Source organism: Leucopleurus acutus (assembly GCF_964270905.1).
Source record: "Leucopleurus acutus genome assembly, chromosome: 12".
Lineage (NCBI taxonomy): Eukaryota > Metazoa > Chordata > Mammalia > Artiodactyla > Delphinidae > Leucopleurus > Leucopleurus acutus.
In genome coordinates this window covers 81,188,406-81,203,330 of record NC_139154.1, presented here as the reverse complement: position 1 = coordinate 81,203,330, position 14,925 = coordinate 81,188,406, and the positions used below count along the sequence as shown (strand labels likewise).

General features: G+C 36.9%; 1 protein-coding gene across 6 annotated transcripts in view; it reads right to left on the bottom strand.

The window, feature by feature from the left end:
• Positions 1 to 14,925, bottom strand: part of EHBP1 (EH domain binding protein 1) — a 536,766-nt gene that overhangs the window by 103,735 nt on the left and 418,106 nt on the right. For all 6 annotated transcript variants that reach the window (XM_082851650.1, XM_082851653.1, XM_082851649.1 and 3 more), the window contains 2 exons: positions 1,219 to 1,397; positions 530 to 578 (listed from right to left, as the gene is read on the bottom strand). In XM_082851650.1, coding sequence (XP_082707776.1) covers positions 530 to 578; positions 1,219 to 1,397 — 228 coding nt within the window. The remainder of the gene's footprint in view (positions 1 to 529; positions 579 to 1,218; positions 1,398 to 14,925) is intronic.

Sequence of the window (14,925 nt, the reverse complement as noted above, 5' to 3'; positions counted from 1 at the left end):
ACACCAATTGGGAAGCTCTGACCTCAGTACATTAATTAATTATGTGGAAAAAAACTGCACAGTTTACCAGAAAAAGGGGGGAAAAAAAGAAAAAAAAAAAAGAACCAATGTTCAATCTTTTTGCCTCTGGGAACATATGGATTTTTTTTTTGCATACCCATCAGGCTCCTGCTTTCATCCCCTCCCAACAGGTTTTTCTAAACTCATGGCACAACAGTTTGGATTGCACTTTTTAAAAGCTAAATCTTGCTAAGAGCTAAATAAAAGCAACATGCTTTAACAAACATTTAACAGTTTATGAAGTTCATACATATTATTATAATCTGATGCCAGTCTGGCACTTGTGATTTTTAAAGGCCATGACAAACTAGAGTAAACCATGCATCCTACTGGAACTTCAGGAAACAGACTACCTTCTGTGAGCTATAGTTAGGACCTCACAAAACAACCTTACTTTCCCCAAATTAATAAATGCCTGAGGAGAAGCCAAAATTGACACTATGTATTTTTTTTCTTTGGCAATTCTTACCTTTTTGTTGTTCTCTTTAATGTCTTGAGGATTCAGAGACTTGTAGTCACTGAGGGAGAAAATGGCACAGTAGGTACATACAGTAATTGATAAAAACATCTGTTTTTAAAACAAACTGAATCTTAAAATTTGACATTCAATAATACCAAAGAGTAACCAGCAATTTCACAGCAATTCTATCAACAAAACTAATAGTGTGGAAAATTAAGGAAATAAATTAATTAATTAAATAATTAATAAATAACAGTGATTACAAGTTCCAATGCCTGAAGCTTTCCATCTAAAAGAGAAGTTAAGGTAGGGGACCAGAGACTAGCCTGGACAACCAAATTCACCATGAGGTAACCCCTTGTTGTCAATGTATAAAGAGATACAGGCTTATCTGTCTCATCTCATTTTAACACTAACACAATTTTCATAATAATTTGAAGTCAGTTTTTTGTACGAGATTAAGGAAAAAAATATGCTCTTTTAAAACAGAAAAGATTGTTTTTAGGCATCAAGAAGGAACGACCTTTATTTCTGGGATATATTTCTTCTCCCAAAAAGCAAGAGTATGGGTGATAAAAAAAACAATCAAGTATTTCAGGACATGTGCTAAGAAATTATTTTATGGTTTGTTTCTTTTTTTTTAATAAAACTTTATTATTTACAAAATATTTATAGGAATGGAAAGTGTTTCTACTTACATTAAATCTGGTCTAAAGTGGTGTAATATTGCACAAAAAGATAAACCATTTCTCCACGATGTAGTAAAATTGGTGATTTTCACTCCCCGGTAATTTTTTGTAACTTCTTTGCACCATACAAGCAATGACTGACTAGCATTTGGCTTTCGTCCCAAAACAGGACTTGGTATAGGGCTCGGCTAAAAAAAATGAAAAGAGGAAAACATTAAAATAATTTAATGGAAGATGAAAATTAACATTAATCGACCTAACTGGATCACTTGAACACTTTGATGTCAGTTTAGGTACTTCAAAACTGTCACTTCAAGACAACTGTAACCTCTAAGAAAGGAGACATGAATCTTAAGTTATTATCTTCAGTTTAAGCCTATGGCGTCTGCTTGACAAAGATATACATATGCAAGATTTTAATGTTATACATAAGAACAGGCCAAGAGCTACATTAATGGAAACATTAAAGTATTTAAATACTTAAGGTTGAATATCTATATAACTCACATACTAAAAAAATCTTCCCCAAATGCAATCATGTACAAATATAGTTTCTTTTTGAGAATATTAAAAAGAATGTATTTTGAAGTCTAACTGTAGCACAAATTGTTAGTAGTGAAGAGGTCAAAATAATAGTTTTTAAAAATACAGTAACTGGGAATTCCCTGGTGGTCCAGTGGTTAGGACTCGGTGCTTTCATTGCAGGGGCCCAGGTTCATTCCCTGGTTGGGGAACTAAGATCCCGCAGGCCGCGAGGTGCGACCAAAAAATATATATACATACAGTAATCATACACATTTTAGTGCAATGATAACCATATTCAAACATACTTTTAATATAAATTTAATTCTGGCAAAACAGATTTAGTTACTAGCGACAGTCAGGTGTTGGTAGTAATAGCACACATCAGTATATAATTTGGATTTGCTCCAAATATCTTCTAATTATTGATGGCTACTTTTGGACATTATTAGGTTAGCTAGGTGTGTGGGTGTAGGGGGATGTGTGTTTTAAATCTAAAGCATTTACTTGATTTTTCCCCTTGTTCATATACTTAAAACAACAATGATAACAACAAAACAAAGACTCATAATAAGATTTTTATCCTAAACTTTTGTTATTCTTAAAACCATGTCATTTTCTTTTACTGAATAACAATCACATTTTGTGATGGTAACTTTAGAGGTTGATATAATTGAAAACTATAAAAAAAACTACTAAAAGTTTCTAGACTTTAAATATTGCTATCAATTAAGAGTGCTGCCTATAGACATAAATAGAAGCCCTCTAAAATAAGGTGAAAGGAGAACAATTATTTACCCCTAATATCATTTGAGTTTAACAAGCAAACCATTCTTGCCACACAGCTTACTTAAGAAAGACCAATGATGCCCCCATATGACAAAAGGATGTTAGTGCCAAACAATTTAAATCAACCCCACATAATTATGATTTATGTATTCACTGCTCCTGTGGGAAGACAAGTAAGAAACACCAAGAATGTAATTTCTTACTTTTTATTAACTGTCTGATTAACAAATTGTTATATAAACAACCATGAATCTAGCAAAGCGTTGTTCTTTAAATGATCACCTATACAAAGTCAATGCTGAAAAATTTCCAGGTCATAAAAATCAGCAAATTTGGGTTAGTTCTACTTAATATGAAGAAGTAGATAAAAAATAGAATCCCCAATATAGGAGGATATTTACCTTAGAATAAATGATAGCTTTTTTTTAACATCTTTATTGGAGTATAATTGCTTTACAATGGTGTGTTAGTTTCCGTTTTATAACAAAGTGAATCAGTTATACATATACACATATCCCCATATCTCTTCCCTCTTGCGTCTCCCTCCCTCCCACCCTCCCTATTCCACCCCTCTAGGGTGGGATCACCCTAGATCAGCACCGAGCTGATCTCCCTGTGCTATGCAGCTGCTTCTCACTAGCTACCTGTTTTATGTTTGGTAGTGTATATATGTCCATGCCACTGTCTCACTTTGTCCCAGCTTACCCTTCCACCTCCCGGTATCCTCAAGTTCATTCTCCAGTAGGTCTGCGTCTTTGTTCCCATCTTGCCCCTATGTTCTTCACGACCATTTTTTTTTGTTTTTTAGATTTAGATTTTTAGATATATGTGTTAGCATATGGTATTTGTTTTTCTCTTTCTGACTTACTTCACTCTGTATGACAGACTCTAGGTCCATCCACCTCACTGCAAATAACTCAATTTCATTTCTCTTTATGGCTGAGTAATAGTCCATTGTATGTATGTGCCACATCTTCTTTATCCATTCGTCTGCTGATGGATGCTTAGGTTGCTTCCATGTCCTGGCTATTGTAAATAGAGCTGCAATGAACATTGGGGTGCATGCATCTTTTTGAATTATGGTTTTTTCAAGCTATATGCCCAGTAATGGGATTGCTGGGTCGTATGGTAGTTCTATTTTGTTTTTTAAGGAACCTCCATACTGTTCTCCATAGTGGCTGTATCAATTTACATTCCCACCAACAGTGCAAGAGGGTTCCCTTTTCTCCACACCCTCCCCAGCATTTATTTTTGTAGATTTTTTGATGATGGCCATTCTGACTGGTGTGAGGTGATACCTCATTGTAGTTTTGATTTGCATTTCTCTAATTATTAGTGATGTTGAGCATTCTTTCATGTGTTTGTTGGCAATCTGTATGTCTTCTTTGGAGAAATGTCTATTTAGGTCTTCTGCCCATTTTTGGATTGGGTTGTTTGTTTTTTTGATATTGAGCTGCATGAGCTGCTTGTAAATCTTGGAGATTAATCCTTTGTCAGTTGCTTCATTTGCAAATATTTTCTCCCATTCTGAGGGTTGTCTTTTTGTCTTGTTTGTTTCCTTTGCTGTGCAAGCTTCTGAGTTTCATTAGGTCCCATTTGTTTATTTTTGTTTTTATTTCCATTTCTCTAGGAGGTGGGTCAAAAACGATCTTGCTATGATTTATGTCATAGAGTGTTCTGCCTATGTTTTCCTCTAAGAGTTTGATAGTGTCTGGCCTTACATTTAGGTCTTTAATCCATTTTGAGTTTATTTTTGTGTATGGTGTTAGGGATTGCTCTAATTTCATTCTTTCACATGTAGCAGTCCAGTTTTCCCAGCACGACTTATTGAAGAGGCTGTCTTTTCTCCACTGTATATTCTTGCCTCCTTTATCAAAAATAAGGTGACCATATGTGCGTGGGTTTATCTCTGGACTTTCTATCCTGTTCCATTGATCTATATTTCTGTTTTTGTGCCAGTACCATACTGTCTTGATTACTGTAGCTTTGTAGTATAGTCTGAAGTCAGGGAACCTGATTCCTTCAGCTCTGTTTTTCTTTCTCAAGATTGCTTTGGCTATTCGGGGTCTTCTGTGTTTCCACACAAATTGCAAAATTTTTTGTTCTAGTTCTGTGAAATGTGATAGCTCTTTTAACTATCAATCTAGCATGTATTAAAATGACCCCCCCCCGCCCCCGGCCCTGCACTGTAAGGCATGTGGGACTTCCCCAGCCAGGGATGGAACCCACACCCCCTGCAGTGGAAGCATGGAGTCTTAACCACTGAACCACCGGGGAAGTCCTAAAATGAACTATTAAATATGTAAAAGTGACTTTTCATAAAGGCAATATTTTAAATAATGGAAAATCTTTTAAAAAATGTGTTTGTGACTAGTTCATTGATTCTCTGGCTCGTCCACAGAGCATTCTTCACTGCAGTTCCAGATTAAGTGAGTAGAGGGATTTGAAAGTCACAGTGAAAAGTCACTTTTAGGTAAAAAGATATTTTCAAATCCCTCTAGCCAAGGATTCAATGAACTAGGCACAAACACATTTATTTAAAAGATTGCCTTTATTAAAATGTTTTTCTATATCAAATTATACTATTAAGGCATTGATTAATTTCAAGCACGTGTAGCATGTACACAGGCCAGATAATCTGCAACTATCGTTATACCGATTAATTCTAATCATCAATAGCATGTACATAAGTAAAGTACAAATGCCATTGTCACCATGCTGTAATCTAGAGTGGCTTTCTGTACTTAAAAATTGAGAAAAACCTACCACGTCATTATGATTATGAATATATTCTTGTTTCTAAGAAGGCTCAATATGAAAAGGCTAGAAGAACTAAAGTAAACTTTGGATTTATCCTAACACAAAACCCTTGTATTAAAACATGTCACAGGGATGCTTACTGCACTGCCAGGAAAAAGAAGTCATATGTAATAGAAGAAACTGATGAAATTATAAGCCCTATAAATGGTGATGTTGGTTGCAGACAAAGAAAACTGAAGTAGAGCCACTGTTTGATGAATCATCCACTTCAGAAGTGCTGAGCTTTCATCTGATATTTTGCAGAGGGTAAGAAAGAAATAGTTATATCATTTCAAAACCTTCAGTATATAAATGGATGAAACTGCTTGTTTCTTGCTACAGACGGCTCCTGATTTCGCATGTGGCAGCTTCCTTGACTTCCCTATGTCTCAGCTTCCTCATCTATGAAATGGGGGATTGTAATGATACTTGTCTCACAGTGCTGTTATAGTAACAAGATCTGCCTCCTTGCCTTCCACCCATTATGCTCATTACCACTCTCTCCCTTGATCACTTTGAACCAAACTGACTTCTTGCTGTTCCTTGGATACCCCAGATGGGGTCCCACCTTAGTGCCTTTACACAGATTGTTCCAGTTGTATGATTAACTCTAATACAACCATCTCTATCAGGCCTATTCGACCACCCCATCTAATAATGCAACCCATCTCTATTGCCCAATCCCAAACCAGCACTCCTGACCTTCCCTTCCCTTACTCTGATGTTTCCATAGTATTTATAATCTTCTTATGGTCCATATACTTTATTTTGGTCATTACCAAAATGTACTTATTGGCTATGTTTATTGCTTATTACCTGTCCATCCTCAGTAAATAAAAGGGCTATGAGGGCAGGGATTTTAATTCATTTTGTTTTTATTAACCTATCCCAGAACAGTTCCTGGCATATAGTAGGTACTCAGTAAATACTGTTAAATGAATAAATGCATGCAAAACATTTAGCACAAAGTACAGCACATAGTAACCATTTGGTGAATGTTAACTGCAATTATTATTACTACCACTGATACATTATCAGCACTTGAATTCCTATTTTTGAGGGTCTTTTGGAAATTTGAATCGCCATGAATTTCTTCAAGACAGTGGAAAATTTTTTTGCAAACCAAGGTTTAACTCAGCGGTCCCCAACCTTTTTGGCATCAGGGACTGGTTTCCTGGAAGACAATTTCTCCGCTGACAGGGTGGGGGTAGGAGAGATGGTTCGGGAGGTAATGCGAGCGATGGGGAACAGCAGACGAAGCCTTGCTCGCCTTGCTCGCTCAAAGGCCGCTCACCTCCTGCTGTGCAGCCCGGGTTCCTAACAGGCCACAGACCGTTATCGGTTGGGGACCCCTGCTTTAACTAGAAGATAATCTTGATACTCTATGTGCAAAATGGGGCACTTGGAATTTTTGGCAATCTTTTTTTTATGGGTTTGGTAAAAAAAAGAAACTCTGAATGACTTTGTAATTTACTGTTTTCCGAAGAAAGAAGAAAGACACCAAAATCTTACCATTAAGGGTAGAAACAAATTTCAAATGTTGGAACAACTATTTAAAAGTTCTTTCTTGTATTTTTGCAACTACTGGATGTATGAGAAAGCATCTCTACTTAACATGTTGGGAAAGTAAAGCACAGATATTATAGTTGTCTTTTTTATGCACTGAGAGAGGAAAATATCTAAAAGCCATTCTAATTATAACTTTAGGATCAGAATAATCAGAGTCTGTCTAATTAGGTGATCCAGTTTGCTCTCAGTCAAGGCACGGTGTGGATGAAATTGCACAATGTCAGTTTAACTGAGAACTACAGTTAGATGTCAACCAACATGATTATTAAGGCAGTTTAAAGTGGTGAGAGTAGAGAGGATCTAGGACTTGAGACCACAGTTTGACTTGACAGTTCTAGGCTCTAATATAGATAATATTAAAATACTATTTCTGTTAACATAGCATACTACATGCAGTATTAAAGACAGTAAGGCCACCAATTATTCTTGCTAACAACAGCAACAGGAGCTCTTTCAGGAAACCTAGTCAAATAACTTGTTACAAAGTTTCCTAAGTTTCCACAGTTGTAAGAAATTTCAATTCCACTTTCTTCTACTCTACTCCTCTGACTACAGTTGCTTTCTCTTTGGCTGTCTCCCCTTCTTCCACTGATACAAGCATATATTCCTCTAGGTATTGCTCTAAATAGTTTTCTCTCTCCACACTTTGAATTGATTCACTCCCAGGATTCCAACTATCACTTCCATGCAGATGATTCCCAAATATACATTTATAGTTCAAAACTATCTCAAGTTGACATTTCCAGCTGGCTGTCCTTCCTGCCACATAAAATTCAGACTCAATATGTCCCAAACCATAATTATACTTTTTCCTTATAACCTGCTTCATTTTTATTATGTTTGCAAATGATATTGCAATTATATTGTCCCAATCATCTAGACTCTCTCAGAATCAACTTTGAACTCTCTTCCTTCACCTATCATCCTTTACTAGTTAATTCACAGGCAATTTTGATTTTACTGTTGTAAAGTTTTTGCAATTTATCTTCTTTTGCCTAGGCTACTGCAAAATCTTCCAAATAGGTTTTCCTTCTTCCAATTCTCTTATTTGACCCATTGCCATAGCAACAATCTTAAAGTGCAGATCAAAGTCTCTAAAGGCTCTCAAGAACATACAAAATGATGTCAAAATACTGAGCATTGAACATCAAAGCTTTTTCAATGTTTCTATTCTCTAGATGACTCATTATTCTCTAAAATCACTATGGTTTCCTGCCAGCTCCCAGCTCCCCCACTTCCAGTCTTTGATCTTACAGACTGTCACCCAACTTGGAATATCTTCTGTCCCAAGTACAGCTGCTACAATTCCACTCTACCTTCAAGGTTAAGTTCAGCTGTCATCTCCCACGTGAACTCTCTTTCCAACTCCTAGTCAGTAGGAGCACTTTTCAATTTTCCTTTGACTCTTTTTTTTTTTTTTTTTTTTGCGGTACGCGGGCCTCTCACTGCCGTGGCCAATCCCGTTGCGGAGCACAGGCTCCGGACGCGCAGGCCCAGCGGCCACGGCTCACGGGCCCAGCCGCTCCGCGGCATGCGGGATCCTCCCGGACCAGGGCACGAACCCGCGTCCCCTGCATCGGCAGGCGGACTCCCAACCACTGCGCCACCAGGGAAGCCCTTCCTTTGACTCTTTATGTCTCTCTTATAACATTTTTACTACAATATATTCAATTCTTCTTTCTACAAAAAGACTAACTTTTCATTAATTCTTAAAGTATATTCTGAGCACCTACTATTTCCCACATACAATGTTAAAATCTTTACATGGATTAGCTCATTTAATCTTACAACTCCTCTGAGATAGTTGTTATTCCCAATTTCAGTTGAGGAAACTGACATTATACACCTAGAAGTGGAGGAGTTAGACTCTATACCAAGGTGTTCCCATTCCAGAGCCTGTTCTCTTAAACAACATGCATTTCACACTTTGAGATAATGTAGTTTTAGGACCTCAGTAAAACCTGTAAGTTTTTTTGAGACTAGTGATTGCTTCAGTCAACTTATCTTTTTCAGAACCTAGACCACTGCCCCAGTGTATATTAAATTAATTGATTTTTAAAAAGGCAATCTAACCACTTCAAAACCTAGGAGTATTCTATTAGTAAACTCCTTTGTGCATTCTGTTGTATCTTAGATTATTGGTTGGAACTAGAACTAGAACTAAGTACAGAGCAATGAGATACACACTACCATTGCTAAAGCTGCAGGACATTTTGGTCTCCCTACTACTGATTCTGGGTAGTCTTCTCCCAACCACAAATTATTGCAAATGGTTGAGGGAACTTTGGATAAATTTAACATTTGGTGAGCCCCAAGCAACAGCAGTGGTGAAAACAAGAATATTTATATCAGTACTGTTCCTATCTTTTTTCAAAGTGTTTTCATTTAAGTAATTTCAATTTATTCTCAGAGAAAAACTGAAAGTTAGGCTTTGTTATTCTACTACTAGACAATCAGAAGGATTATTCTGTAATAAAGTCATATTGGGAGGAACTTCTGTTTACATTAAAGGAGGACTAACATCTGAACACATTTTTAAAAAGCTGAACAAAGTATTTTTTAGGGGACTTCCCTGGTGGTCCAGTGGTTAAGAATCTGTCTTGCAAAGCAGGGGACGATGGTTGGATCCTTTGTCGGGGAACTAAGATCCCACATGCCGCGGGGCAACTAAGCCCGTGTACCGCAACTACAGAGCCCACACACTACAACTAGAGAGAAGCCCGCACACCGCAACGAAGAGCCCACCCGCATGAAAAATCCCACGTGCCGCAACTAAGACCAAATAAATAAATAACAATTTTAAAAAGTACTTTTTAGACAACCTTCTAAGAAATGTCCAAGTCTAGACCTGGACAGACTAGAAAACCATAGTGAGCGAAACTCTCAGTTCTCCTTTCTTAATGGTTGATCTGGAAGAGTGAGTTAAGAGACAGAGCTACACTTTTGGTAGACTTCCAAACAGCAATATGATCCCCTCTACCCTCAAAAGTAGAAAAAATAAAATAATAAAGAGCACAAAAACATATTGTACAACACAGGGAATATAGCCAATATTTTATAACAACTATAAATGAAACATAACCTTTAAAAATTGTAAATCACTTTGTTGTAGACCTAAAACTTACATAATATTGTACAGCAACTAACCACAATAAAAAAAGATGAAAGCAAAAAATAATGAAATAGAAGGTAAACATACAATAAAAAGGATCAACAAAACCAAAAGTTGCTTTTTTGAAAAGACAAAATTGTTTAAAATTATAGTGAGACTGATCAAGAAAAAAAGAGGGAAGCAAATTCCTAGAAAAGTATAGCCAGAAGAAATAAAAATCCTGGAGCGTTCTATCACTATTAAAGAAACTGAATTTGTAATTAAATACCTTCCTATAAAAAATTCTTTGACTTAAGTGATGAATTCCACCAAACATTCAAGGAAGAAATATCTCCAACATTACACAAATTCTTCCAGAGAGTAAGAAAAATGAGCTTAATTTCCCACCTCATTTCATGATCCAAGCAAATCTTTTTTTTCCTCATGATACTTTAAAAAAAAAATTTATTGAACTATAGTTGATTTACAATGTTGTATTAATTTCTGCTGTACAGCAAAATGACTCAGTCATACATATATATATATATATATATATATATATATATTCTTTTTCATATTCTTCCCCATTTTGGTTTATCACAGGATACTGAATATAGTTCCCTGTGCTACACAGTACGATCTTGTTGTTTGTCCATCCTATATATACTAGTTTGCATCTGCAAATCCCAAACTCCCCTACCACCGTCCCCCACACCCACTTGATAACCACAAGTCTGTTCTCTATGTTGTTGAGTCTTTGTTTCGTAGATATATTCATTTGTGTCATATTTTAGATTCCACATATAAGTGATATCATATGGCATTTGTCTTTCTCTTTCTGACTTACTTCTGTCAGTATGATAATCTCTAGGTCCATCCATGTTGCTGCAAATGGCATGATTTCATTCTTTTTTTTTTTTTTTTTGTGGTACGTGGGCCTCTCACTGTTGTGGCCTCTCCTGTTGCGGAGCACAGGCTCTGGACGTGCAGGCTCAGCGGCCATGGCTCACGGGCCCAGCTGCTCTGCAGCACGTGGGATCTTCCCGGACCGGGGCACGAACCCGTGTCCCCTGCATCGGCAGGCAGACTCTCAACCACTGCACCACCAGGGAATCCCGATTTCATTCTTTTTTATGGCTAAGTACATACACATACACACACACCCCATATCTTCTTTACCCATTCATCTATTGATGGACATTTAGATTGTTTCCATGTCTTGGCTATTGTAAATAATGCGGCAATGAAAACAAGGGTGCATGTATCTTTTCAAATTATAGTTTTTTCTGGGTATATGCCCAAGAGTGGATCCCTATCAAATTACCCATGACATTCTTAAAAGAACTATAACAAATAATCCTAAAATAGAACAAAGCAGGAGGCATAACCCTCCCAGACTTCAGACAATACTACAAAGCTACAGTAATCAAACAATGTGGTACTGGCACAAAAACAGACATATGGATCAATGGAACAGAATAGAGAGCCCAGAAATAAACCCACACACCTATGGTCAATTAACGTGTGACAAAGGAGGCAAGAATCTATAATGCGGAAAAGACAGTCTCTTCAGCAAGCGGTGCTGGGAAAGTTGGACAGCCACATGTAAACCAATGAAGTTAGAAAACACCCTTACACCATTCAAAAGTAAACTCAAAATGGCTTAAAGACTTAAATATAAGACATGACACCATAAAACCCCTAAAAGAGAACACAGGCAAAACATTCTCTGACATAAATCATACCAATGTTTTCTTAGGTCAGTCTCCCAAGGCAATATAAATAAAAGCAAAAATAAACAAGTGGGACCTAATTAAACTTACAAGCTTCTGTACAGCAAAGGAAACCATAAACAAAATGAAAAGGCAACCTAAGGACTGGAAGAAAATATTTACAAATGATGCAACTGACAAGGGCATCAAAATATACAAACAGCTCATACAACTCAATAACCAAAAAACAAACAACCCAATTGAAAAATGCGCAGAAGACCTAAATAGACATTTCTCCAAAGAAGACATACACATGGCCAATAGGCACGTAAAAATATGTTCATCATTGCTAATTATTAGAGAAACGCAAATCAAAATCAAGCAAATCTTGAAACCAAAATTCAATAGGATAACACAAAATTACAAAAAAAGTCATGGGGCTTCCCTGGTGGCACAGTGGTTGAGAGTCCGCCTGCCGATGCAGGGGACACGGGTTCGTGCCCCGGTCTGGGAAGATCCCACATGCCGCGGAGCGGCTGGGCCCGTGAGCCATGGCCGCTGAGCCTGCGCGTCCGGAGCCTGTGCTCCGCAACGGGAGAGGCCACAACAATGAGAGGCCCGCGTACCGCAAAAGAAAAAAAAAAAAAAAAGTCATGAATATAGATACAAAAGTCTTAATGAAAATGTTAGCACATTGAATCTAGCAATTTATAAATTGAACAAACTGGACTTACCACAAGAATATACATTTGACTTAACATTAGCAAATCTATTGAGTTAACTTGCCAAATTAACAGATTATAGGGAAAATATATAGATACAACCATCTAAATAGATGCAGAAAAGTATTTAATAAAATTTTATGTCCATTTATAACCTATAAAGTAACCTTATCAAACTAGTAGTAATAGAAAATTCCTTAACTTGTATAAAGACTACAGCAAATATCACAATGGTAAAATAGTCAACGTTTTCCCTTCAAGATTGAGAATCTATCACCACTTTTACTCAACAATGTATTGAAGGTTCTTGCTATTGCATTAAGGCAAGAAAAATATATAATGATATAAATATTAGAAAAGAAACAAAAGTAAAACTGATTATTTACATATAATGTAATTATGTAGAAAATCCAAAGAAATCTACAGGTAATTCATTAGAATGAATAAGGGAATTTTAAAAGGTTGTGGGATACAAAAAACAATGTATTACAAAACCAACTGCATTCCTATACACCAACAAAAGCAGTTAGAAATTAAAAATTTTAAGATATTTTATGTCATTCATAGTGACATAAAAATAAAGTACTAAGAAATAAATCTATAAATAATGGATATGACTGCTATAAGAAACCTATCAAGCTTTATTAAGAGAAAATAAAAGAGACCTAAAGAGATGGAGAAATATACAATATTCATGGATTAGAATATTCAATTTTGTAAAGACACCAATTTTTTTTTTTTTTTTTTTTGTGGTACGCGGGCCTCTCATTGTTGTGGCCTCTCCCGCTGTGGAGCACAGGCTCCGGACGCGCAGGCCCAGCGGCCACGGCTCACGGGCCCAGCCGCTCCGCGGCATGTGGGATCTTCCCAGACTGGGGCACAAATCCACGTCCCCTGCATTGGTAAGCAGACTCTCAACCACTGCGCCACCAGGGAAGCCCCATCTTAAGCATTTTTAAGTGTACACTTCAGTGTTCTTTTTTTTTTTTAATTAATTAATTTATTATTTATTTTTGGCTGTGTTGGGTCTTTGTTGCTGCATTCGGGCTTTCTCTAGTTGCGGCGAGCGGGGGCTACTCTTCGTTGTGGTGCACGGGCTTCTCATTGCGGTGGCTTCTCTTATTGCAGAGCACAGGCTCTAGGTGAGCAGGCTCAGTAGTTGTGGCGCACGGGCTTAGCTGCTCCGGGGCATGTGGGATCTTCCCGGACCAGGGCTGGAACCCATGTCCCCTGCCTTGGCAGGCAGATTCTTAACCTCTGTGCCACCAGGGAAGTCCCCAGTGTTCTTAAGTACATTCTTATTGTGCAACAATCACCATCATCCATCTCCAGAACATTTTTCACCTTACAGAACTGATACTCTATATCCATTGAACAGTAATTCCCCATTTCGCCTTTTCCACAGCCCTTGGCAACCACCATTCTACTTTCTGTCTCTATGATTTTGACTACTCTAGGTACCTCAAATAAGTGGAATCATACATATGTCTTTTTGTGACTGGCTTATTTCACTTAGTGTAATGTTCTCAAGGTTCATCCATGCTGTAGCATATGTCAGAATTTCCTTCCTTTTTGAGGCTAAATAATATTTTATTATATGTATATACCACATTTTGTTTATCCATTCATCAATAGACACATGGGTTGCTTTCAGATTTTGGCTGTTGTGAATAATGCTGCTATGAATATGGGTGTACAAATATCTTGGGACCCTGCTTTCAATTCTTCTGGGTATACACCCAGAAGGGAAATTAGTGGATCATATAATTCTATTCAAAAATTTCTTGAGGAACTTCTATAGTGTTTTCCATTGTTGCTGCACCATTTTACATTCCCACCAACAGCACACAAGGGTCCCAATTTCTCCACATCCTCGCCAACACTTGCTATTTTCTGGGGTTCTTCTGGGTTGTTTTTGTTTTTGATAAGAGTCATCCTAATGGGTGTGAAGTGGTATCTCATTGTGGTTTTGATTTGCACTTCTCTAAAGATTATGGATGTTGAGCATTTTTTTCATGTGCTTATTGGTTATTCATATATCTTCTTTGGTGAAATGTTTATTCAAGTCCTTTGTTCATTTTTGAATTGTTTGCTTTTTGTTGTTGAGTTTTATAAATTCTCTATATATTTTGGATATTAATCCCTTATCAGATATATGATTTGCAAATATTTTCTCATATCATGTAGGCTGCCTTCTCACTCTCTTGTGTCCTTTGATGCACAAAATTTCAAATTTTCATGAAGTCCAATTTATCTATTTTTTCTTTTGTTGCCTATACCTTTGGTATTATATATTGTCAAATCTAAAGTCACGAAGCTTCTGCTTTATATTCTCTTCTAAGAGTTTTATAGTTTTAGCTCATACATTTAGGTCTTTGATCCATTTGGAGTTAATTTTTGAATATGGTATTAGGTAAGAGTCCAACTGAATTCTTTTGCATGAGGATATCTAGTTTTCCAGGATCATTTGTCTAAAACACTGTCCTGTTCCCACTGGATGGACTTGGTACTC